This window comes from Ctenocephalides felis, unplaced genomic scaffold (genome assembly GCF_003426905.1).
Source record: "Ctenocephalides felis isolate EL2017-DRISC unplaced genomic scaffold, ASM342690v1 CF-g0.4_SCAFFOLD_03572, whole genome shotgun sequence".
Taxonomy (NCBI): Eukaryota; Metazoa; Arthropoda; class Insecta; order Siphonaptera; family Pulicidae; genus Ctenocephalides; species Ctenocephalides felis.
The window spans coordinates 27,608,693-27,635,568 of NW_020539726.1; the positions used below are offsets into that span (position 1 = coordinate 27,608,693).

Sequence of the window (26,876 nt, forward strand, 5' to 3'; positions counted from 1 at the left end):
AAATATCTAAATCTAAATTTAATTTACAACTATGTCAATCTTATAACTAGTCGATTCTTTACTAACTTCTGCTAAAATCACCCAAATGCATTTAGAATTCATTTCTTTTACCTTTGACTACCCCGAACTTATAGGAACGTGCATAGGTCTTCGGGCAACCAATGTTAAATCCAAAGGAGCAGCTTTGAAAGGCGCTTCCGTAATTAGCAGTTTTTTGGCCGAGTTGATAAATCGATAGGTTCTTCCTGTTCCGGACAAGGTGTCGCAGGAAGAGCTATAGGAATTGCTAGGCCGGAAAGAATACTTTCGGATTTAATTCTTGTGGCACTTATGATGGAACTGTCGTCTCGCTCGTCTTCTCTTCGGGTCGCCGGAGGACTTCCAAGAATTACTTGGAGAACTGGACGTTCGCGCCGGCGTGAGGGCATCCTGGGCCAAATACAAATATAATTGTAAATGATAAACTGATCAATGCAAATCCTTATCGAGTTTCCTCAAATGACTTATCAATTTTTGAAATCGGTGCAGAAGTTTTGAGAAAACGTCGACGTTAAAATTTTTGCTTCACCTATCCGATCGGCAAAACTATCATTGCGAGTCCTTATTGAATTTCCTCAAATAGCTTTTGATTTTTTTAAAATCGGTACAGCCGTTTTGTGAAAACGTTGATGGTAAATTTTGGCTTCACACATCCGAACGTCATACAAAGCTAAATCATTGGGAGTTTCTATCGAGATTTTAATTTTTTTTAAAATCAGTACAGCCGTTTTTAAGAAAATGTTGACATTAAATTTTGACTTCATATATGGTTTTACCAATTTTTACGTCAAAGACTACATTTTTTGATGCAAAGTTTCAAAGTCTCTACACAACTATGAGTATTAAAACGATTAGGATGGTACTAAGTAAGTGCGGATTTTTTGTTAGAATAGAGATGATAACTATTCCATATGTATTCTGCATTTTGATCAATGACTTTAGTCAATTTTCGAGCAGCATTGGTATCCAACTTTTATGGATTTTTTGTTTTTTTATTAGCAGAAAACTGAATCAGGTACAATTTGACATCATCATAATCAATGAATTGTTTAACATTCAAGGAGTTTTGTAAATATCTAAACTGAAACTACATTATTTTTGGATGGTGAAAAATCAGGACTATACAATGAATGTGGCAAAAACATCCCAATCAACCTCTAATCACGTAAAAGTCATCGTTTTAATTTGTTAATTTTGCATCAATTTTCTTTGAATTCATTATTTAAATTTGTTAGTTGTCCAATGTAGATATCAGAATTTTGATTGTTGGATTAAGTGATAAGAGTAAAGTAGACAATTTCTTTGTGATAAACTGGACAACCAGCATTTTCCATCTCTATGTGCAAAATCACCAGAACTCAATTTAGCAGACCAATTTTGACACTGTTTTTGACAGCTTTGTCATCATAAACAGCTCATAACTTTTTGTGAGTTGTACATGCCATTCTACCTAAGCAGACATAAAAAAGCAGAATATGACAAAGTGTTCTAGCTAGATTTTGCATTTGTTTCAATGAACGTCAAACGAAAACTGCGCAATTGATAAAAAAACACTTTGACACCGAAATTGCCTGCTTAAAAATTAATTGAATTCATTAACAAAATATATTTTTATTTGGATTTTATCAGCAAATTCAAAATTTCAATAGAATCCATCTAAGTTGAAAACCGCACTTACTTAGTTGCCGCACTTACTTAGTTTGCCACCTTAAAATTAATATTTTAGAAATCATAATTGTAATGGATTTTATTCAAATTGATAAGATGTATCATATGTGTTATAAGAGTAAAATAACTTTTACAAATCTTTGGAGACTATTATTAATTGTGTCAAATGTATTTTTCGAAAACTTGATGCAAAAATATATAAGAATAATAAACAAAACATCAAAACATCATAATAGTATATAAACATAGCCGAAAATATATAAGAATATTCGTCAAAACATCAAAACCCGATATCGGATATCATCATACCCGGACGCCCAATTAGTGAATTGGCATCCCATTGAGACATTCAAAGATGTGCCCAAAAATTTGCTGATGCTTCATAGTGAAATAGGTACAAATATATAAAAACAGAAAAAAGAGAACATTTACGCACATGGGTTTATTATCATTAAAATTTGTTTAAAACTCCTACTTAACGAGTATCATGATCTATATGAAAATAACAGAATTCTTTTCGTATTTCAATTTACCTGCTTAGCACAAAGTCCTAAAAAATGCGAAGTTGGTATAAATGCTCCTCCATTCGTAAACATTTGATGCTGCCCAAATCCATTCCTCAATCCATCACCATTCAGAAGCGGGCTACCTATTTGCCTATCGTGCGTCGCCATCTGATTACTTTGTTGAGTATCATTATTATTATTAATATTCCTGTTATTGTGACTATTGACTTGTTGCTGTTGGTTTTGCTGATGTTGCTGCTGTTGTTCTTGCAGCAGACAGTGTATCTTAAACCAATTGCTTCTTCTGCCGTAGCGGGAGCCGCTTTTGGACATTCCTACTAAGAGACATTTGCGAAGGCGGCACGCCTTGCACGCGGTGCGGTTTTTCTTGTTGATCACGCACTCGCCGTTGTTCTTGCATTCGGAGATCGAAGACAGGTTGTTGTAGGTTCGGCCGAAAAAACTCTGGAAGCAAAAAAAAAATTATTGATGTAGTAAAATAATAAAATTTATACTAACTTTTAGTAAAATTTGGAGATATAATACGAATGTTGATCAATTTTTGTACAAATATCGCAGACTCAGCAAACGTTGTTTTGCCTTGACAAATATTTCTAGAAAATTTTAGTATAAAAAATAAATACTTTATTATGAATGTTGAAGTATGTGGTAAATAAGTGAAAGAAGCAGCTAACACAAACTATCCAAATGGTTTACCCAAGAATCAGCTTAATCTGAAACTTATTTAATTTAAATTGAATTGGCGCATTTGGAGATTCAAGAATTTGATATATTTTCACCGCGCTTTTCATTAATTCATTAATTGTTAAATTACGAAGCAAAATCCGATATTCATTGGGTGAGATTTAAAAAAAAACTGTGAAAAAATTTACGGCTTTGGTATATATTTGTCTGATACTTTGGGACTGATTCTGCTGCATAACACAAAAATGTTATGGCAAGGCCATGTTACGCTCCAACTTCCATACATTATGCTAATGAATCATACGGAATACTGTCAAAATGTCATATATTTGCTGTGCATTCAAGCGTTTTACACATAAACTGCAACCGCCAATCGTATGTTATGTAGCTGTGTCAAAAAGACCATGTTATCTAAGATCGTTCTTTTGACGTTTGTGCGGCATCATATCTGACAACCTGAAAAATATGCCTGACTGCAAAGCAACCACATGGTTATTTCAATATTTAGTATGGAAATTTCTTCAAAACATAGCCTTGCCATAACATTGGTCTGTTAAGCGGCAGAATCGCTTCAATTGTTTCTTCTCAGAAACGGTTGTTTCTACAGGTTTTAATATTCATTTTTTTTGCTAAAGTTGCTCCTTCTGCAAACCATTTATGAACTAGGAACTGGTGTGACCATTAGGATATAATGATTAGGAATATCATTTATCTTTGTTATGAATAGGATAATCTTGCAATTATGTAAAAATGGGTCGATAATTTGATCTTTCTCTTTATATCGATGGTAATCTTTTTCATCGCCAAAATCTAAGAATTGTTTTGAAAATGTTTCAGCGAATAGAGCGAATTTTAAGCTCAGAAAACTTTTGATCTAATTTCGGTGACAGGTACACAAAAAATAAATTGATCTGCTATCAAGTTAGATGAAAAATGATTGGACTAGTAAAATGACTATTATAAAATTTAAATTTATGATAGAAAGGTGAAAATTTAGGGTCGTAAGTGTTTTCTAATTACGAATTATAAAAAAATAAAAAATAAATTAATAATAAATAATAAAAAGCTTAAAAATAGCCAGCCTTTACTACTTAGGGGTATGAAAAGTAGATGTTGGCCGATTATAAAATTATATCAGAATTGGATTTTTAGTCAAAACCGATTTTAACATTTGTGAATGTTGTCTAAATCTCACTTCTTGTTGATTAAGTTAATGTTTTACACGTGTCAGGATATTCATACAACTTGTTTCTAAACAAAATTTCATTAACTGTTGTAAAGTAATGATGCTAAAATTGATTGTTAATATAACTTTTTTAACAAATTATAAGTTTGTTCTGCGATCTTTTAAGTAGGTATCATGGTTGTTTTTTGCTTTTTCTAAGAACATCACCATTATTTTAAGTTCTCCTCGTATTCATTAACTCTACCAATATGTGAAACGGCAAGATCGCTATGTCAGTTTACAAAAACTCATCATCTACCAGACCAATGTTTAGTTCTTTAAATTATAAACATCACATATCCTTCATACGAAGTCTACAGCAAACGTCTTATTACCTATTCTATTTGAGATCTTAAAGAACACGACCGACGTGCGAGTGAACTTCACGTTTGGTGCCAATCAAAACAGATTCTTCCAGAAATAAAATAATAGTATTTTCCCTTTATCGCGATAGATATTTTACCGTTTGTTTCCTCTCAGATTCACACGTTGCTTGTTTTTACAATATGTAATTTCACAGTTCTTCGAATCAAGAAGAATTGACTCAAAATACCCATCGTTGAGGAGAATAAGTGATGGAATAATTAGGTTTAGTTAAGGAATTGGAAAAATGAACATGGTATTTAAGATATTCTCAGAAAGGCAACTAAGCTCGTTGAAAATAATACAGAATCTTTGCAGATTATTGCTGATTAATGATGTCTCAGAAGTAGAACTTTAGGTTTACTCATCTGGTTAAATTTGTATCTATTTGTTTGAACTTGTTAATGTTCAATTGATTGAAATATTTTTTATGATTAAGTTATTAAAACTTAAATAAATTCGAACATTAAAATTCTTTATAAATATTTTCTTTCAATTATATTGATCGCCGATTTTTATTCCACAGTACAAAGCGATCAATTTCTTTCGTCCGTTCAATTTTACTTTTCATTTTTTGATAATATATCATTGACTCGTATAAACGAGCGCAAACGTAATTGAAAATTGCGCTGTTGCCCGATTATTAATGGAGAAATTTTTATTTCTGTCATACTAACATATGTCATTTGGATTGTTTGGAAGATTCGGTAACGTTTGCAAAAAATGTTAATTTATTTACGAACATATGAATGAGAATTGAATTCGGAATTGCTCCATCGCTGGGAAAGAACGCGGCATGGTAAACAAATTTATACTTTCAGATTGTTTTGTTTATATTTTGTGAAGTTGTGCATGGATTTTTTGTCATTATTTTTTATATAATATGAAAACAATTAAATATCAATATTTTATCAAAAGTATATTTTATTCCATACTGCTTGATATCGAGCTGGGCAAGGTTGGGATCTAACCCAGTATTTGTTTATGCTAGTGTCTTGGAAAAATAATTTCAAAATTTAAAATTTCATTATATATAAAATAGTTTTGACGTATATATGCTACAGCAATGCCCACGAAATGCGATTTACTTCTGATTGTGTTTGAAATCTATAACCTTAAGTGAACATTTTATTTCGTACTGCTTGATATCGAGCTAGGCTAGGTTCGGATCTAATCCAGTACTAGTTCATGCTAGTGTCTTGGAAAAATAGTTTAAAAAAAGTTAAAATTTTATTATATATAATAGTTTGACATGTATATGCTGCAGCAATTCCCACAAAGGGCGATTTACTTTAGATTGCATTTATAATCTATAACCTCAAGCGAACATTTTATTTCATACTGCTTGATATCAAGCTGGGCGAGGTGGGGATCTATGAATTATTTGTCCTGCCTTTCTTAAAAACTTCCTTTCTTAAATTGTTGGACCTCCCTTCCAAAAAATGTAGTCGGTTATTGATTCCACTAATACAAGTAAAATGTTTTTTGAATAATTCTAATCGGATGCTTTGTTCTCTCAAAAACTGAATTGCTATTTTTGCTCCGTATCTACGAATCAGTTGGTCCTGCCTTTCTCAAAAACTAATAGCTCTATAATAGGAATCGTTGAACCTCCCTTCCAAAAATGCAGTCGGTTTTTCATTCCGCCAATGCTAATAAAATGTTTTTTGAATCATTCTAATCAGATGCTCCATTCTCTCAGAAACTGAATTGCTACTTTGTTCGGTATCTCTGAATCGGTTGGTCCTGCTTTTTTCAAAAACTTACAAGCTCTATAATAGGAATCGTTGGACCTTCTTCCCAAACATGTAGTCGGTTGTTCATTCCATCAATACAAGTAAAATGTTTTTTGAATCATTCTAATTGGATGCTTTGTTCTCTCAGAAACTGAATTGCTATTTTTTCTCGGTATCTCCGAATCAGTTGGTCCTGCCTTTTACAAAAACTAACAAGCTCTGTAATAGGAATCGTTGGACCTTCTTTCCCAAAAATGTAGTCGGTTATTCATTCCACCAATACAAGTAAAATGTTTTTTGAATCATTCTAATCGGTTGCTTTCTTCGATCAAAAACTGAATTGCTATTTTTGCTCCGTATCTCCGAAATGGCTGGACATACTTTTGCCAAAAACTAGCTGGCACATCTTTCTATCAATAGGATTCGAATGATTTTTGAACCATTCAAATCGCATCCATTTATTCTAAGGTAAGCCAAAATGCTCAGAAACCTTTAAAATGTGAAGATATGCAACATTTTACAATTTCAATTTTTGGACGATTACCTTACATACATACACAAGCGCAAACATGGATACATTTTTAAGATATTAAAATGAAGCCGAATAAAAATTGTGAATGGATACCTTAATGAAAAAAAAAATGAAAGCAAAAGTTGCATTAATATTAGCTTGTGAAATAATTAAACCAGCCTCTCTGTTTGTAATATATCATTCCGAAATGTTTCAACGACACATTTTTAATAAAGCTGCTGTCATCCATATGAATTATCAGATCAGTGTAGATTGTAGCAGGTGATAATACGAATATAAATATACACATTTAAGATCCAAATAATACATGTATGTATATAAATGCACACATAAGACATTTTTAACTTACTTTTATGATGAGTGTTTTTAAGAAATTTTAATTATCCTAAGAGAAAGCTTGTTCAATTCTGTAAAACAAGCTCGATATGTCACCACCGAGTGATTTACGAGTGAACATGTATTGATAACAGTCACAAGCCATATGTTTGCTTAAATACGAAATACGTCAAAACAAAAAGTCAGGGAGAAGATTAATATTGAACACGATGAAAGGTGTAGACATCAGTGATTTTCGATAATAATTAAATCAAATATGAAGAAGATTTAAATAAAAAAAAGAGTGCGCGTAAGGTTCACACGCGAAGGAAGTAAAACTTTTTTTCTATTGTACAAGATGATATTTAAGTTAAAAATAAATACATCATATAACAATTTTGAATAATGTTTATTAGTAATATGGTAACACTCGTGATATGCACACATTTATTAATGTCAACCATTATACACATTTATATAATGATTAATTATGAATTATATATTTATAATAGCATTAAAAATATGTATAATATTTAAAAACAGTAATGTAATTAAAGTCATACTTCAAATATGACATGATCGGTTTGTCATTGTAATTAGCATTTACGACTTGAACCGTCATTAGAGAAATGAAGCAATTGCTGATTAATAAATTCTTTAATATTTGTTCACATAGTGGATTATGTTAAACAACGCCTAAACAAATATTGTTTTCGCAATTTTACTCGTCATGTAATTGTGTTTGAAAAACTTCATGTAATTACAATTAACATACCTTCATTGACTGCTTGTATTTTTTTTTACTTTTTCGCGGGCGATACAATCTCATTCTTTGAGCAGCTGTAATATATGTCTTGCCTATAAAAATACTTTCCATTTTAATAACTTCAAAGATTTATATAAACTACGAATAATATAGAAATTATTTCAATAAACTTACGTTTCTTACACGGCACAAATGCTTCATTTGTTTTATTATTTCCATTATAATTATTTAAAACCGATGTAACCTTAAAATATAATGACATTCCGATCTCCTCGTTGGTGTACCCCGGTACGCATACAACGAAAGATCTCTATTCACTCGACACAACGACTAATCACAATCGATCCGTATAGAAATGATTTCATCGAGAGCGAATGACGAACAGTTTGGGCGTAACGCAACTAGTGTTAGAAGTATCGAGGCAAAGTATCGATACCGAGTACTGAAAAAAGAATCGAGGCAGAGTATCGATTCCAAAAAAGTATCGTGGCAAAAGTATCGATACTACTCAGTATCGAGTACTTTTCATCAAAATCAAACATAAGTGCAGAAAGATTTAAAACTCACTACAGATCGAATTACAATATCATGATAAATTCTATTGCCTGTATTTGATGCTGTTAAATCAGCATCATTTTCAATATTTTGAGAAGTTTAAAACAATAATTTTTTGATACTAAAAAGAAAAATGCTCATTAATTAAAAAATAGTATTGTTTTGTGACAAAAGTATTCATTTGTGAATTTAGTATCGGCTAATTTATATCACAAAGAAAAATACTCATTAATTAAAAAATAGTAATGTTTTGTGACAAAAGTATTCAATTATGAATTTAGTATCGGCTAATTTATATCACAAAGAAAAATACTCATTAATTAAAAAAAAAGTATTGTTTTGTGACAAAAGTATTCATTTGTGAATTCAGTATCGGCTAATTTATATCACAAAGAAAAATACTCATTAATTAATAAAAAAGTATTGTTTTGTGACAAAAGTATTCATTTGTGAATTTAGTATCGGCTAATTTATATTACAAAGAAAAATACTCATTAATTAAAAAATAGTATTGTTTTGTGACAAAAGTATTCATTTATGAATTTAGTATCGGCTAATTTATATTACAAAGAAAAATACTCAATTAAAAAAAAGTATTGTTTTGTGACAAAAGTATTCATTTATGAATTTGGTATCGGCTAATTTATATCACAAAGAAAAATACTCATTAATTAAAAAAAAAGTATTGTTTTGTGACAAAAGTATTCATTTATGAATTTAGTATCGGCTAATTTATATCACAAAAAAAAAACTCATTAATTAAAAAAAGCATTGTTTTGTGACGAAAGTATTCATTTATAATTATAATGTCAGCTAATTCATATCAAAAAGAATTTATTATTTTAGAAAAAACAAGTATCGGCTTTAAATATTAGAATCGGAATTATAATAATACTTAGCGAGTGTATTTATTTTAGAAAAAACAAGTATCGGCTTTAAATATTAAAATCAGAATTATAATAATTTTAATGGAAATACTTAGTGATTATGAAGTATTTATTTTAGAAAAAAAGTATCGGCTTTAAAAATTAGAATCGGAAATCGAATGTCTTAATAAATTATTTAACCAAAGTTGGTTGCGTGACAATTTCGCAGATAACAAGGTTTTTGCATATAACATATAAAATTTATTATCGTTGATAAACATATGTTCTCGGAGGTAACAGAAATTATATTATCGACGTATGTAATCTTAAACTTTAATTCTTTTATTTATTGTTAATCATTGGCTTCGAACTAGGGGCATTCATAAACATTTTCTTTAACAAAAACCATATCGCACTCGACTTATCGCTTCTTTCGTTCGTTATCTATGAAGAGCGGTGCCGCCACGACAAAAAAGAATGAGTAGTGTTCATAAAATGCGGTCGAACTTTTGGTGGGGTCAAAAAATATAGCCGATACTTTTTGAGTAGAATCGACCCGAAGTATCGATTCCAAAAGTACTCATTATCGAAATCAAAGTATCGATACTTACTCAGTATCGATACTATCGTTCTAACACTAAACGCAACTTCCGTTGCATTTTCACAGATTTATTCTCCAGTCGCAAATTACATTTCAGATATTACTTAAGCTTTAATAAATCATCTTCAAACGATTTTTTCAAAAATGTACCTAAAGTATCAGAACTAAATTAGACGTATAAAATTTATTAAATTATATAAAATTTAAAATGCTCAAACTACATTTACGGTATTAATTTTCCAAACTTTCTCGTTCCTGCTATCGTTCTTCGAATATCTAAGATCTTCTGGATCTTTTGCGAGATCTTGCTCCGGATGGGACAAGTCATAATAAAATAAATGTGATGGTGTTATTTTTTATGCACTTTTTACAGTCAGTTATAAATATCATTTTAACGCGAGGTGCATCACTTGATGGAACGTTGACATTCCGGTCGGATTTTCGCTGATTTTTATAAGGAGAATTTACTTTAATGAAGCTGGCGACTGACTGGTTTTTATTGCATAAAATTTTTGGGTCGTCGGATTGTCTGACCGGCGACCGGTCAATAAATGACCATGGTCAAAAGCGGATTTATGCTGTGAAAATTACCAAATCTCGGAAAAATTATTAATAGAAGTTGGAAATAATCAAGACATTTAGCATATGCTAATGCTCGTATTTAACCCTAGTTTGACTCATAGTGAAATATCTTACGTAACCTAATTTTGTATACGAGTGTAGTCCATGGAAGACATCTACATTACGTACAGAAATCCAGTACGTAATGTAGATGTCTTCCATGGACGACACTCGTATACGAAATTAGTCGAGTAGATATCGATGAACGACATTCGTAATCAAAGGGGTTAAATCAATTCACTTTTTGAATAAAGTGCAACTGATCACAAATGTGCATGCTGTAAGATATTCTCATGTCTAACTGAAGTGTTTGTCATTTACCAATAATTTATTATATTTCTCATTATTTTCTTCAACGTCCTAGATAAAAACATCATCCTAGTTTTTAGAATATAATAAATCATAATATTTTTTCATGTTTACAGGTAATTCTAGTTGTCTATTTGCATACAAAATACGGTCGCGCGAACATCTAACACACCTTTAACCCGTGCGAGCAAAGTATACATATAGCAAGGGATCACATATAAAAAAATTAAAAAAAAAATTTTTAGGTCGAAACCAACTCGATTTTGACTTTAGTATTATTAGTAATTTATCTAGCATGAACTATTATATTTGTAAATTTAAATTGTTTTGTCAATTAAATCTTGCTTGATTTGTCGACAACTACAATTTTCCGATAGGATTTTTTATGCCATTAACAACATGTATTATCACTTAACAAAACAAATTAATATTTACAGTCAATTTTTTCCACCCTTCAGATATGTTTTAAGTGAAAATGGCTCTTTCTTGGTTTTACTGGATTGAATTCAAGGACTAATAACAAATTATGTCAAATATATCAAATAGAGTCACCGTCGCGTTGCCTTCTAAAATGGACAGTAGCTGAAAGAGAATATTTATAATAAAAAATTGTAAAACTGTCAATTTCTGATTGCTGTTTAAAAATTAGATCAAAAAACGTTGATTCACATATATTTCCAACGTAATCATTTCAACACATTTCCTGAACTTAATTGTATACATTCAGGATTTAAGATACATTCAGGATTGTTGGTATTAAAACTACTTTATTTGAGATATTTTATAGAACGCAAATTATAGATGGGTTATGCTAATAGATATAATTTTGTTTAACCTTTTTTAAAAACAAGTAACAAATGCCTTCCGAAATAGGACCCTGTAGTATAATGCAATTGGTGACCCTATTATCGAATATCTCCTCTCTCCCATGGTAAGATCGCATGTTCCAAATAAAAGTATGTTGAAGATTTGATATTCTACGTCAGTCTATCATATTTTGATAGATCTGATTTTCTTGATATTGGCTCCCTATGTCTTGGTCAAATTAAAATCCTTTGGTGATTATATGAAGCTTTTGATACTGTCAACATCTAAAAAAAAACTAAATCTCCAAATAGCAGAAATGCGAAAATAACATTAGTTGGACTTCACGTATATTTTATTTATATATGCAACGCTTCTGTAATTTTAGATATAAGCTCCTTAATGTCATTTTTTGTACAATTTCGGATAAAACTGGTCACCAAGAATAGCACTTATAATAACATTTTGAATAAAATGAGGGTTACTTTTGATATGAACTTATTGATGTTATCTTTTTTGTACCATATGATGCAAAACTAGTCGCCAAGAATAGCTATTACACTGATAATAACATTTTGAACAAAATAAGTGTGACCTTGCGGTAAGATGTGTATCAGATCCATGAGTCCCAATTTTTCTACTTCCAACCTTTGTTTTATATTTTCTACTTTGTGCAATATTCCCGGGACACCAGATATCTGTCTATTATCATTCTGGGGTCATACAGTTAAGTTCCATAAAGCAAATTTTATTAATTTCTTCGTGTCTGTCCCGTTTTCCAACAATTCCATCTCGTTCTTGTCGTTATGAGGTGCGCCGACCTCTGAACCGCAGACATTCCTTTTGAACTGTGTCCATATCACCATATACCCATATAGATAGCCGGAGATAGTAGGCATTTATATAAGACAAACTTATTTTAAATACACATTGATAAATATACGTTTTAAGACTGGCACTGGTACTGGTGGTGGTGGTACTGACAACATTTCATTTGTTAAAGGTTTAAGTATCATTTGCCATATAGTTAAGCGTAAACAGTTACAGAAATTATGAACAAACGATGCAAGTTTTGTTAATTCGGAAATACCAGGATGATGACTTAAGACATTTTTTTGTTATATATATATGTATATATATATATATATATATATATATATATATATATAAATATAAAGGGTGTCCCAGAACTCTACAACATCCACAACAGGAGGATAGTATCGACTATAACTATCTAAATTTAAAAAAAAAATATTTCACGTAATCTGAAAATGATGAGTTTCTAAGTGTATCGTAGAACTTTGGTGAGAATGTAATTATTTTCTGGTTACTGTGGTAATTTTTTTTCTCAATATTGTTCATTTCAAGTAAAATTTACTAGCCACATTTAAATTCCCCAAATTTGTTAAATGTCCTTAACTGGTCAGTTGTAAATAAAATAGAGACTAAAAAAATTACTAGAAAAATCTATGTTACTTTTTGGTTTCTATTTTTTAACCAGTTATTATTGTGATTATTTCATGGCATTGGAACATTGTTATTCACCTCAATATTTGTAGAAAATCTGATATTACTACTGCTCGATATCTGGTCTTGCAGGATTTGAACCTACAATCTTGTGGTTGCTCTGCCGAAAATCTTTATGGCAATCAAATTATTTTATTATCCTTAAAGTAGCGTTTTGGTATTACTATTTAGAAGAAATATATTATATATCTCAGAAAAAAAATAACTTATTTGTTTTTATTCAAATAAGTTAAAAAAAATATGTAACTTAAGCTTGAAATATAATAAAACGTAAATAAGAATGAAACAATTAATTATTGTAAAATTTTGTATAAAAAAATGCAACTTTTATTTTTATTCAAAAAATTTTGCGTCTATTTATAATAAAAATTATAAATAAAAATAAACTCAATATACAGACTCTAATTTCCAACTTTTTATACCTATTACACATATTATTTGTTTTATGTCAATAAATTATAATGAAAAAAATGCTTTTTTTATTTTAGATCTACAATATATTGTTAATTTTTCATACTGTTCATAAATCCAATTTAAAAATGCAACTTTTATTTTTATTCAAAAAATTTTGCGTCTATTTATAATAAAAATTATAAATAAAAATAAACTCAATATATAGACTCTAATTTCCAACTTTTTATACCTATTACACATATTATTTGTTTTATGTCAATAAATTATAATGAAAAAAATCAATTTCATGGTTTTTTATCAAACTATATATAAATTTCTTTCTTCCGATATTTATACTGTTAAACAAAAATCCATTTAAGCCTTAAATTTTTATCTATATCCCATAAACGTTTCTTTCTACATCTTATTTGGAAATTTCTTATGACACGAATAAGACTTCGAAATATTTGTTGTTCGTGCTGGTCATTTTTGGAACATTTGCGAATTTTTATGTTATTAGGAAGCAATATAAAGAAACACACGTGCCAAACGACATTATAAAAACAATATAAAAACTGAAATGAGCACTAAAGATCGATATTAATCGCAATGTTGCCATACCTTGCGCCATAAACTTTCAATAAATTTTTAATTTATGCCTCTTTGAATATGTGTATGTATAATCTGTGGCAGTATACCAAAAACAAATAAAATAAATACATACATTTGCATAATTAGACTTTATAAACCTTTTGTAGAAACAAAATTACTATGGATACTATGGATTATTGTAATTAGCTCACCGTAAGGATGCTTAGTTAATGTGAGGACATAAGTTTTAATATAAGGTCATAAGTTTTTTGGGGATATAACAAATATTAAGTTTGAAATTAAAATCTATATATAATTAACTAAAACTGTAGTTATGAGTTAAATATATCAATATTTTTTATTATTAAATATATTTGCATCAAAATGTTATCATTCTTCCTTAGAATCCTCAATCCTCATGAATTAAAAACTTCGGGCAGATTATGATATAGATTATTGTAAAATTGAGCCCGTCATAGTGAAGCTAATGGTTAAAAATGTGAAACAAGCAAATTCTAGTCAAGGGTTAGATTCTGACCTCGGAGCAGTATGATATCCAAAGGTTATATATCCAAACAACATGTAAATATACATATCAAAAGATGAGTGGTTGACTGTTGGGTTGCCCTCTCAAAAATTACTAGGTAACGATATGATAATATTATGATATTAGATTTAAAATTAGTATACTATTCGTATAATTAAATACATAATTATTATAAAACTAAATAACGGTCAGAATACAAACTACGCATAATGTAGTGAATCATACACTACAATGTATGCTCAATATCCTTGACAAGCTTCGCACGTGTTGATAAAATTTCCTCCAGACCACAATAAGGAATAATCAATTAAAAAATTTGAACAAAATTTTCAAATCCAATCATGGGTCAATTACCATTTGCTTGTTTTCGTCGATTTATGTAACATTTCACGTGATTGAGAAAGTTTTGGTATTTTGATCAGAAAAAAACCCATTGAATAAGATAAAAACAAGAGGTGAGATAAATTGGGTACATATTCGCTGACAATGATGCTTACTCGAATATCACGAAAACAAAAATATCGCCCACGTAGAAGTCAGAGGACATACGATACGGACAAAAAACTACGTCGCGCGCTCCTTAATTTCAGTGGTGGCCAAAAGGCGGCTTCAATTTAATTGTAAAATAATAATTGTAAAAATTAATAAATCATTAATTTATTAATATAAATTAAATTAAATTTTGTAATAAAATTTTTGCAAATTATGAACCTAATACGGACATTTTTATAAATAAAGGTATTTTGAATTGAAATAGGTTTTTATGAATGATTTTATTAGTCACATATCAATAGGCATTTAGTTTAGCACTAAGTTTTTTTTTGCTTTCTATATACAATAATATATTTGATGAAATACATTTTTTTAACTAATTTATTTATTTTCAGAAGAAATCCAATTCTGATAACAGATCTGCACGAAAATATTTCAAAAAATAAAGCGGAGAACTCGCTAGAACAAAGGGTCAACGTCACAAATTGTGAAAAATTAGCATTTATAGGATTTAGATGTTATGATCCAGAGCAAGTGAACAAAGACCATTTAAAAACTATTACAAGGACAATAAAGTTGTGATATTAAATAAAAATAATTGGACATTTGGTTCGTTTTGTGAACTAAGAAGTGTTTTATTTGTGTTGTGCCAAATATTGCAACTATGTTTCACCAGGAAAACCAAGAATTTCATAACTGAGTTACTAATTTTACTAGATGTTTAGAAATACAAATCAGAATGATGGACTTAAATTGAAAAAGACTTCTTAGTCGACATTAAATTGTTATTCATCCATCTTCATCCATTTAACCAGTCAAATGATACAAGGCTTTAAAGGACCAACCATAAAACCAGAGCTGCTACAGAAAAAGCAAATCTCTATGTATTTTGTCTTCATTGGTGACGTTTTTGTTGATCAGAAAAACATTATTATAAAAATCCATCCAAGTTCTATTAGTGATAAACAGTATTTTAAATAATCGGTCGTGATCAAATAATTTGCTTGGTGTCGACTCGTAGTGATTGTTTTTCTCGATTTTTGAGCAATTTTTCAATCCAATTTTTTTATCGTTTTTCTAGTGTTTGTGTAGTGCTTTATAAAGGCCTTTATAGTGTTCTAGTGCAGTAAAAGTGTCTGGTTCCCGGTTTCTGGTTCCTGGTTTCTGGTTCCTGTTCAGCTCTCTTCTGGAAATCACGAGGTAATGCACAGATTTTTTCAGCAGAAATCGATAGTTCATAATATATTGAAATAATGGTTAATTTGTTTTTATTCTTTAGACAACAAATTGGTAATCGGGATGTTCCAGAAGAATCGGTGATTTTAAACAAAGGTCAGTGCATTTTCATTCCTAGGCATTCATTCTAAGGGTACGGTCACACACTTCTCGTTGTGCGTTCACAAAAAATCGTAAACTAGGTTATAGTTAGGAAGTTGTCAAATAATTATATAATTAACTAATTATATAATTAATATTTTTTAAGTGTAGGCAAAATTGTGACCCTGCCCCCGACTAATCCACAATTTTTTTTCAGCCTAATAAAATACTTTTTAAAATAGAAGTGAGTGTAGTAGATAATAAAATTCGCGTAAATTAATTATTAAAACAATAGTGCTAATTAAATAAATTTTGCATCCTTTCGCGTAAAACAAAGTGTGTGTGAGTGAACAATTTGACTCTGTGCAATTTTGCGAAGAAAAGCTTACATCCATGCAGCCTGAGGTAAGATCAAGTATATATACAATATTTCAAATACGTGATATTTTTCCTTTGGTAACTTGTACGTATAATAATTACTAAATTTAAATAATGAGCAAACGACAAACGTGCTAGTTTATGAATATTTTTGAAATTATTTTATTTTTATGATATATATGTAGAACAATTTGGAAAGATAATATTTATTATTTAATACTCATTTGTAATACATCAATAGATATTTTTTCAAACAACACTTTCAAAATCATAAAATCAAATAAAAAGTAAATTTACTTTTAGGGATTAATTTGATAATAATAAATTGAAAAGTTTTGGAGAAAACAACATAACCAATGCTTTAAAACCAATTCAATCGTTATTATAAGTAAATATTTCTTGAATAATAATCAAAAGTAAATATTACTCGTGATATATAATGATTTATTGTTGATCAAACTGCACTCAAAATAAATCATTGACCATCACTGCTCTACCCGGTTACGTTATAATTGATATTCATACACCCAGTTACATTTTTCTTTCTCGAATTTCTGGGAACGGTCATTCGATTTGCGATGGATTTATGGCAGAAATGCGATATTCCAAAAATACACGAAATAATCATAATATATTATAAAAACATTGCAATCACTCTTTTGTATAAATTGTGTAGATTTCGATTTCGATTCCGGATTCCATGTTCACAGTTTGTTTTACAAGAATTTTATTGTAGAGGATAGAGTTACACGAAATGCCAACTTGTGCAATGATACTTCTGTATTAGCTTTATGACTTGTAATGGAAACGTTATGTTTGATGTTATTATTAAAATGTTTAAGTGAATATAAAATTCCTAACTGACGATGAGTCGTTCTGTTTTTATTCTGAGAATTTACACCTGTATTATTAATAATTTTTAGTAGCTTGTTATTTGTTTTAAAATAATATTACCATAAAATTGCTAAGGTTGTTACATATTTTTAATTACAAATTAATAGTACCTAATTATGCAAAAAAAATCTGAAAAAAATTAAATTTTAGTGGTAGAGAAAAGATTCAAAATGTAATGCAATGCGACATTTTTTTTATTATTTTTTATGTTAATTATTTTTTATTTGGAAGTGGGTTAAAAATTTAGCAAGAAATTTTGCTCTCTGATTTTTTGTACATGTAACATGATTAATATTATTGTTAGTTATACAACTTTGTGGATTTCTGTAATTTCAATACAGCAAATTACATTTTCTATTCAAATTAATAACATAAATTTTTATTTCTTCTTGCTGTTTTATATAGCTGCTCTTTTTGAATATAAAAATAAATATAAAAAGTCTAATCTCTTTGAATTGAATTTGGTTCAGAGATTTCGGATTTAAAATAATCGATTTTTACTAAATTATTAATGTAATTACTTTAACAAAATACTACTTGAAAAAAATTGATTTAAAACCATTGAAAGTTTTGAGAAAATTAGATTTTATTGAAAATGTTTTGTTTTATTTTTTTTCATAAGTTTTTGAAAATTTTGAACTTTTTTTTTATAGCAATCGCGCTGCGTTAGTCTATAATTTAGCCTATTTTTACTTTTTTCCTTCGATCTCCAAGATCGCTATGCCTGCCTTTCTCAAAAAAAAATCAATCAGTTTTAAATTATTGAAATCGGACATTCAGTTCTCTGAAAATTCTAAATTACCATTTTTGACACTTTTTACGCAGTATCTTCGAAATGACTAGAACTGCCTTTGCGAAAAACTAATCAGCACGTTTCCTTATAATTAGAAATCGAATATTTCATGAATCATTGAAATCGGATCTGTGTTCTCAAAATCGTCGACGAAAAATTGTATTCGGACATACACACACACGCACACACATACACACATTTATTTTTTCTAATGTGGGAGTAGTAATCGATATAAAAGTATAAACTCCCATCATATAAAAATATATAAATTTTATTCAGTCCAATTGTTTTTTTACAAATCACTAGCCTGCTTGATTTCCCCACACTAAGGTATGCCAAAATGTTGAGATACCTCTAAAACGTAAAGATGTGCAAAAAATTTCAATTTCAATTTTTCGGAGATTACAATAATTAACTCAACGGGAAAGTTAAAAATATATTAGTTATGTAGAAAAAGCAAATGATATGAATTTAAGATTGCCATCTCTGTTTTATCATGTCCGGCACCACGCCCACGCTCGTGTCCATCGTCTTTTGCAAAATATTTTCCGGATCAGAGTTCAGGTGATCCCGTCGTATAAAATACAAAACCGTATAAAAAGTATACATTTTCAATTGTCGTGACAACTGCTGGCGCCCAGTTGCGTTGATCCGGTAATAAACACAAAAACACACGGGCACATTTTTTGAAAGAACAAATAATAAAATTTCGTGATTCGGAAAGTATTATGTACTCAGAACAAGCGTACGCTTTAATTAAAATGCCATTTCATAAGCTGGAGTTTTGACTGCTTTTACATTGACCTGACCGATAACCCGAAATTCAATACGTGAGCTGTCAAGTTGTTTTTCAGGAATTTTGGAATTTAACATGTTTGAAATACTTGAAGTAATTTTAACATGATGAGAATTGTGAATTAAAGATTCTGCCATCAAATAGACCAATGTTATGACAAGGCTATGTTGAACTAAAATAAATAATCGATGATCTAAGAATGCTAAAAGAATTACTTCAGTGTCGTTTCTATTAGTTTACTTTATTTTCTAATAGTTTCAAATTTGATACGATAAAGATAAAGATGTCCAAAATATTTAACAACTAAGTAGTTTCAAAATGACAATTCAAAACAACAATTTCCTAAACCCTGTTTTGCAAATTCTTACATGCCTGGCACAATTTCGAATATTTTTAATTAGTACAGGACCCGGACATGGACTGAAGTCAATCCGAATCAATCACGGTCGTCTTGGTCAGAATTGACATGTCACATTTTTGGTACGGACACAATCTTTTAAACGTTTCCAATGTTGTGACACCCGAGTACCTTATCGTTCTGTTGATTTTCTGATCGACCGATTATGAATCAGATGTTAACAAAACCAATTTGAGTTTGTAAGAATGAGATGTTTTAATAAAATGATTAATAAAAGTTGCAGGAGTAAAATTTGGAAGTTGTATTGCAGAGCCAGATAATTGACTAAAAAACTTTAACAACATAACAATTTCTGTTGTATATTATAATTTTTTCTTGTGCCTACTCTCGGATAACATAGCTATGTTATTCCGTAGTAACATATTTCAGATAAAATTATGTTAGAAATTTGGTAATTTGCAATAATTTGGTAAGATGTATGATCGAATACAGGCCCATAAGATCAAATTCAAATATATTATTTAATGTTTATATAAAAGTTGTACATATATTTATTTAATGTCATTATTCTCCATTGTATGGTCATACATAAGCGTATTGCAATTTATTACAGATTTATTACGTCTTATGTAATCAATGACATTATGATGTGCATGAAAATGTAATGTACCATATAGTATATATGGCATATACGACTTCATTCTAAATGTAAAAAACCAACAATTACATCAATAAAAAAAATATCTCAAAAATAAATATTTTTAAGATACAATTTTTCAAATGAGATATAAGAATTGAATATTGAGAAGTCATTTACCGGATTACTCTATAGATAAAAATATTAACTATCATTATTATTTATTAATTATTTAGAAGAATGTAAAATTAATTTATAATAGTTTTAATTCGAATATAGTGCGCTTATGTTAATAATGTAAATAATTATAAAGTTAGAATATAAATTTATATGAATTACTCTTATGTACACGTATATGGCTAATTTATGAAATGCATTATACAAAAAGGACTAACCACATGAAAAAATGAATTCAAAATTTGAGTACAATTGCTCTTTTTTAGATATTTAGTCATTTAGAGAATTATGTTTTTGCTGACACGTATATCTACTGCAAACATATTTATCAAGCTGTGATTACTTCTTCGAAGTCAGAAAAGGTTTCGTCTTTTGAGACAGTTGAAATCTTACAACTTACAAATTTAATGTATCAAATTTATTAACTCTATGATTACAGTTAAATAATTTTTATATTTTGAATAATTTGCTCCAGCTCTCTTCTAGTAAACGAACACGTGCACAAGGAACAATAATTTACCTTGCGCAACAAAATGCGTGTACCGGCATATTTCAAACACAATATAAAATGCAACGGGCAATAAGCTCTAAAATGTATTTTATCGATTTTTCCTATAATTGCGATGCTTTTGATGCCGATTTCTGATCATTTAGTATCGGAGATATGATTTACAACTTTACGCCTTTTGGCTCTCACAAGCCGCGTTGAAAGCTCATACAAACTTTCTTTAGAAGGGATCACGCATGAGCTTATGATAAAAGTGCGATTGATCCAATAGAGCGGAAATTGTAGGGATTGTTAGAGTTGTATGAAATAATTTTTGGAAATCTATAATAATACCTATCAAAACTAAATAAAGATCATAAATACGTATCTCTATTTTTTTATTAGTTAACTTCATACTTATTTTGTCCAATGCTAGTGATGTGTAGCATTACGCCTGGTGGCGAATTAGTGTAACTTTCCGTATCCTAATTGAAAATTTATGGATTGAAAATAATCAATAATCAATACAAATTAGATCCTATATAAGTGCTTATATATAACAAAACCTTTACGGAATGCATACTACTCTTAATGCTTAAGACTTCAAAGTATTTCTTATTTTAAGTACATAAACATTTTGAAGCTGAATTGAAAAGTTAAAATTATTCATCTCAACTATATAATGTAACTTTAGAATTTTGAAAGATTTGGAATTGTAAGAAAATTCTAAATATCTTGTAAAATTAAACTTTTGAATTTTGAAACCGCTGAATCTGTCTTCCTCAAGAACTAATGATTTTTCATACTGTCAACACCATGCAAAATGTTTTTTGTGTCATTCTAATTAGATGCTCCGTTCTTTCAAAAACTGGTATTTTTGCACTTTTTGATCCGTAATCCGAATCGGCTGGATCTGCCTTTGCCAAGAACTAATTAGCACAACTATACGTGCTGTTAAAATTATTCATTTTAACTAATAAGGAAACTTTAGAAGAAAGATTTGAAAGTCTTGTAAAATTAAACATTAGAATTTTGACACCGCAGAACCTGTCTTTCCAAAAAAAAGTATAATTCATAAAATACATTTATCAAATATTCTAATCAGATGATCCATTCTCTCAAAAAACTGCTATTTTTTGCACTTTATGTACTGTATTTCCGAAACGGCTAGACCTGCCATTGCCAAAAACTAATCAGTACGTCAACTACCCGTCAATAAAAATCTAATGTTTTTTCAATGAATCTAATGAGAAGCAAAATACTTTTTAAATCATTCTAATAATATGATCCGTTCACTCAAAAATTATTTTTTGCACTTTTAGCTCCGTATCTCCAGGACGGATGGACCTGGCTTTGCCAAAAACTAATCAGCACGTCTACACGTCAAAACAAAGCAATTATCAATAAAATAGTTTTTGAATCATTCAAATTGGTTGATCTCGAATTCATGGAAAATTTGTAACCAACTATACACACATACACACATACATTATTTTTTTAAAGCAGAGCTTTTTAAACTTTTGTCATTTTCGAACCTACTTAAAGTTGCGAGTTTCTTAATGACCTCATTTATTATTGAGAGTTTCTTGACGACTCCACACAAATATAAAGGAAAAATTAAATTTGAAATGATTCATTCATTAGGTAACATTATACATATTCAGAAATATATGAAAATATATAGTTTTACAATTCGTTGTAAATCATACAAAAATCTAGATGTAAAATAGCTCGCGACCCCAGAATTTTCCTACATTTTTCATTTACTACATTTACAATGGAGTCGCGACTCATAGTTTAAGTAGCCTTGTTCTAAGGTATGCCAAAGTGTTTAGAAACCTTTAAAACGTAAATATGTGTAAAAAAATCATTTTCAATTTTGTACGATTAAATGAAACACTTCGCTTCATTCTTTGGAGTGAACTCGAGATAATTATTTCTTTTTTTTTTCTTTTTCTTTTATTATTATTAATATTATGTTCTTTCGATTCCTTTCCTTTGTGTCACAATAGCTTATAAGATTAAATTGTATCGCTATTAATAAATAAATTAATTTAAATTTAAAATAAATTTTATTAAATCAATTAATAAATTGATCGCTATTAATAAATAAATAAAAAAAATTGTACGATAACTATAACATACACTACGGGAAGTTAACAAGAGTGATTTTTGGATGATTTGAAATGCAATTGAACATTAATTATGAACAAATGACAAATTGATCAAAATGATGATAATATGATTAAATGTATATATGATCAAAAATATATATTCGATCAAAAACTGTAATTTTTTAAGAATTTTCAGCGGTTCCTATTTTTTATTGGTTTGACCCAAAACTTCACAATGGAATCTGAATTTAATATGTAGGCATATCACAAATTTAGCAAATATTCAAAGGTGATTACAATACGTTAGAATACTAATAATTATATTACTATCGATTATTCTACCTCACTACAAAAACCTCGTACGCAATACCAACAAGTTCCATCCAATTCCATCTGACAACATTTAATTCGTGAGCCAGAATCGTCCATGAAACAAGAAAATCGAGTCATCCGTAAACTATTTTAAATATTCAGCCCATACATCACCGGATCTATATTAAAGTCGTAGTAATGAAATAAATTAATCCGGGAATCGACTCGCTTGACGCTAGATATATCCGTCTAAAATTTATAGAGCAATTAATTATCTACCTGAGACCGAGAAGAGAATAAAGATAAAAAAATCTCGCTCGCAGGTGCGCGCGTGGTGTCGGCGAGTTGGTTTTTTATAGGTAATATAGGTACGACGAGTTTGTAGATTTGAGATTTAAGATTTGTGGGAGATTTTATCTGGACCATTACGCATATTGAGTGTAAAATTGAGTGAATTTGAACTGTTCTTTACTTGGGAAATGAACGTGACATAGTTTGATGAAGTCGGAATCAGATTAGGTGAACCATGAGAATTCTAAATTTTTTAAAGATTTTTTTTTCATTGTCAAAGTCTGTTATTGTTTTCTTTATATGTCGCGAGTAATAATTTACTTTAAAAGATTTTATTATATTATTTTAATCTCTTAATATTTTAATTATTGAAAATAAATTGATACAGGAAATCTAAATACATTTTATTTAGTTTGAGTTAAATAAAGTAGTAACTCTACTTTAGCTAGAAGCACTTTTTGGCAATATACTCTATTTTGGAAATGTACGTCACTTTCGAAATATTCTCTACATTAGAAATAAACTCAATTTTGAGCATGAACTCTACATTGATAATGAACTCTATTTCGCAAATATACTCTATTTCGGAAATGAACTATATTTCGGAAATGAACTCTATTTCGGAAATATACTCTATTCCGATAATGAACTGTATTTCACAAATTAACTTTACTTTGCAACTGATGACTTTATTATGCAAATACACTGTACTGAGGAAATATACTCTACTTTGAAAATGAATTGTAATTTGAACGTAAACTTTACTTTGATAATAAATTATACATTGAAAATAAACTCAATTTTGAGCATAAACTCAACCTGGAAATTAACAACTACTTTGAAAAGAACTCCACTTAAACAAGCACTACTGAGGAAGCGATTATGACCTAATTTTGTAATATATTTGAAAAAAAAAATATTTGAAATATATATTTGTTATATATAATTATATTTGGAAATGAACTTTATCTCGGGAATAAAGTCTATTTTGCAAATGAACTCTACTTTGGGCATACCTACTCTATTTTGCAAATGCACTCTACTATACAAATATACAGTACTGTGGAAGTGCACTCTACTTTTTGTAATGTACTTAACTTTGAAAATAATCTCTAATTCGAAAATGAACTGTAATTCGAAAGTGCATTTTACTTTGAAAATAAACTCTACATTGAAAATAAATACAAAATAGCTTTACTGGTGAAATTGTATAACCAAATTTTGTATGAAATACGTAAAAGCATTATATAATACAGATTATTCAAATTGGCATGAAAAAATTCATTTTTAGATTAAAAAAAGGCAAAACAAATATTTTTATTTTATCACTTTTATCACTATTATTAAATAAAATATTTTTTATTATGAATGTATTTTATCAATATTTCATTAATCATTATTTTAGTAAGGATTACAATTTTCTGAAATGAAGAAATATTTGAATTGAAAAACAGTTGCAAAGTAAAATAAAAATTATTCGCAAATTTACAAATTATGTTTTCACAAACAGAACAGATTTTGATCAAAAATTATGTTCAGTATTTAATTAATTTGAACATAATTTATGTTTTTAATGATTTTATTTAAGAGAAGTTAATAGTTCAACTATAACTATAGTAAACCATTTTCAAAATGAAATCTATTAGATAATCTTCATATTTTACATTTTACATCACTATTATTAAAGAGCACTCTATTATTATTTTTCACTGTAAAGTTGTACAATTTAAAAAAAAAATCAGAACTTCATCTTCTGTATTCTTCGAATTTAAAAATATCTCTTTAAGGGGAAAATATAATTATAATTAATATCTTCATCGCAGCATTAAAAAAATCAAAGTCGATACTTCTAAAATTAGGAATTTTCTAGTAAAATGTGCATAATCATACTATTATTAGAATGCTATTTATTCAACTTCTAGTGTCTAAACAAATTTCTCATATGTGTACATTAGAAAAATATGTTTTCAAAAAATTAAATTCATCATTTAAATAAGGAATTTGAGAAATAGCTATTATTATATTGATATTATAGTGCAAGAGCTTTACTGGTATATATTACAATTCTCATAATATATGGATAAGAAAAAGGACTTTAATATAGGATATTAATGACAAATGAACCATAAATGCCAATTCGCATAAATAGCAAACAATTTTACAGCCATGGTCCATCCATACTAATCGCATCATCTAAATTTAATCTCCATAGCCTGGTAATTACAAACGCATTGCACAACATATATTAAACTAATTTACAACCAATCCATACCTATTTATCATCGATCGATATAATTGAGGTAATTAAAATGTTATTCTTAATAAGACTCAAACATATGCCACGAGCAGATACAGATGTAATAATGTGCATTATATACGATTATAATATAAGGTTGAACGACCCATAACCGCATGTAACGGTTAGAAGAGTTCTTCTTTAAAATATAACTTCTAGATCTCCCAATCAAAATTCTTGTCTTTATTACCACAATATTGAGAGATCCATATAGTTGCGGTGAGATACCAAAATGAGAGGGAGTTTGAACACTTTGTCAATGAAATGGAGGAATTTCTTGGAATAAAATGACTGACCAGCCTTTGACTACATGGTCACTTGGAGGATGAGATGGTTTGCGACAATATTTTGAAAATTGGAGCTTTTTTACAAATACACATAAATATTGAAGTATTTAGTACTTATTAGACTCACTTTGATGGCACTATTGAAAGTGGTGTATTATTTAGATTCTACCGAAGAGTCATCGGGGTTAGTCACTAAAATCGTCCTTATTGCCTGGAATTATTTTCTTTGGTGTATTTCTGCAAAATTACGTTTTTTCTGCATATTGCAATCTGCCTGGTAAGAAATTCAGTAGTTTTGACGACAAATGAGTAAATATAAAATTTTAAACTGCTACCAATGAATAATAATAATAACTTCATATTATATGCTATTTTCTGAATCTGAAGATGGTTAGTTTTTTTGTGTCTTCTGAGTATATTTGATGATAGCAAGTCTTTGGTGAGTTGGTTTGGGTGATCTTTTAGTCTGGTTTTGTACTTAGATGCATGTCTCCTGATTTCTTTTAATAGTGTGAACATATTGGAGTCCGGGTGGATCAGCCAACTTGGGACATACTTGGGCGCCTCTAATATTTTTT

At 29.1% G+C, this 26,876-nt stretch overlaps 1 protein-coding gene across 1 annotated transcript in view; it reads right to left on the bottom strand.

Annotated features, from left to right (window-relative positions):
- Positions 1-203: 203 nt before the first annotated feature.
- The window catches only part of LOC113388322 (nuclear receptor ROR-beta-like), a 58,200-nt gene continuing 31,527 nt past the window's right edge, over positions 204-26,876 (bottom strand). Inside the window, exons 2-4 of the mRNA XM_026625716.1 lie at positions 2,241-2,678; positions 2,183-2,199; positions 204-429 (exon numbers count right to left, since the gene is read on the bottom strand). Of these exons, the coding sequence (XP_026481501.1) occupies positions 204-429; positions 2,183-2,199; positions 2,241-2,678 (681 nt within the window). The remainder of the gene's footprint in view (positions 430-2,182; positions 2,200-2,240; positions 2,679-26,876) is intronic.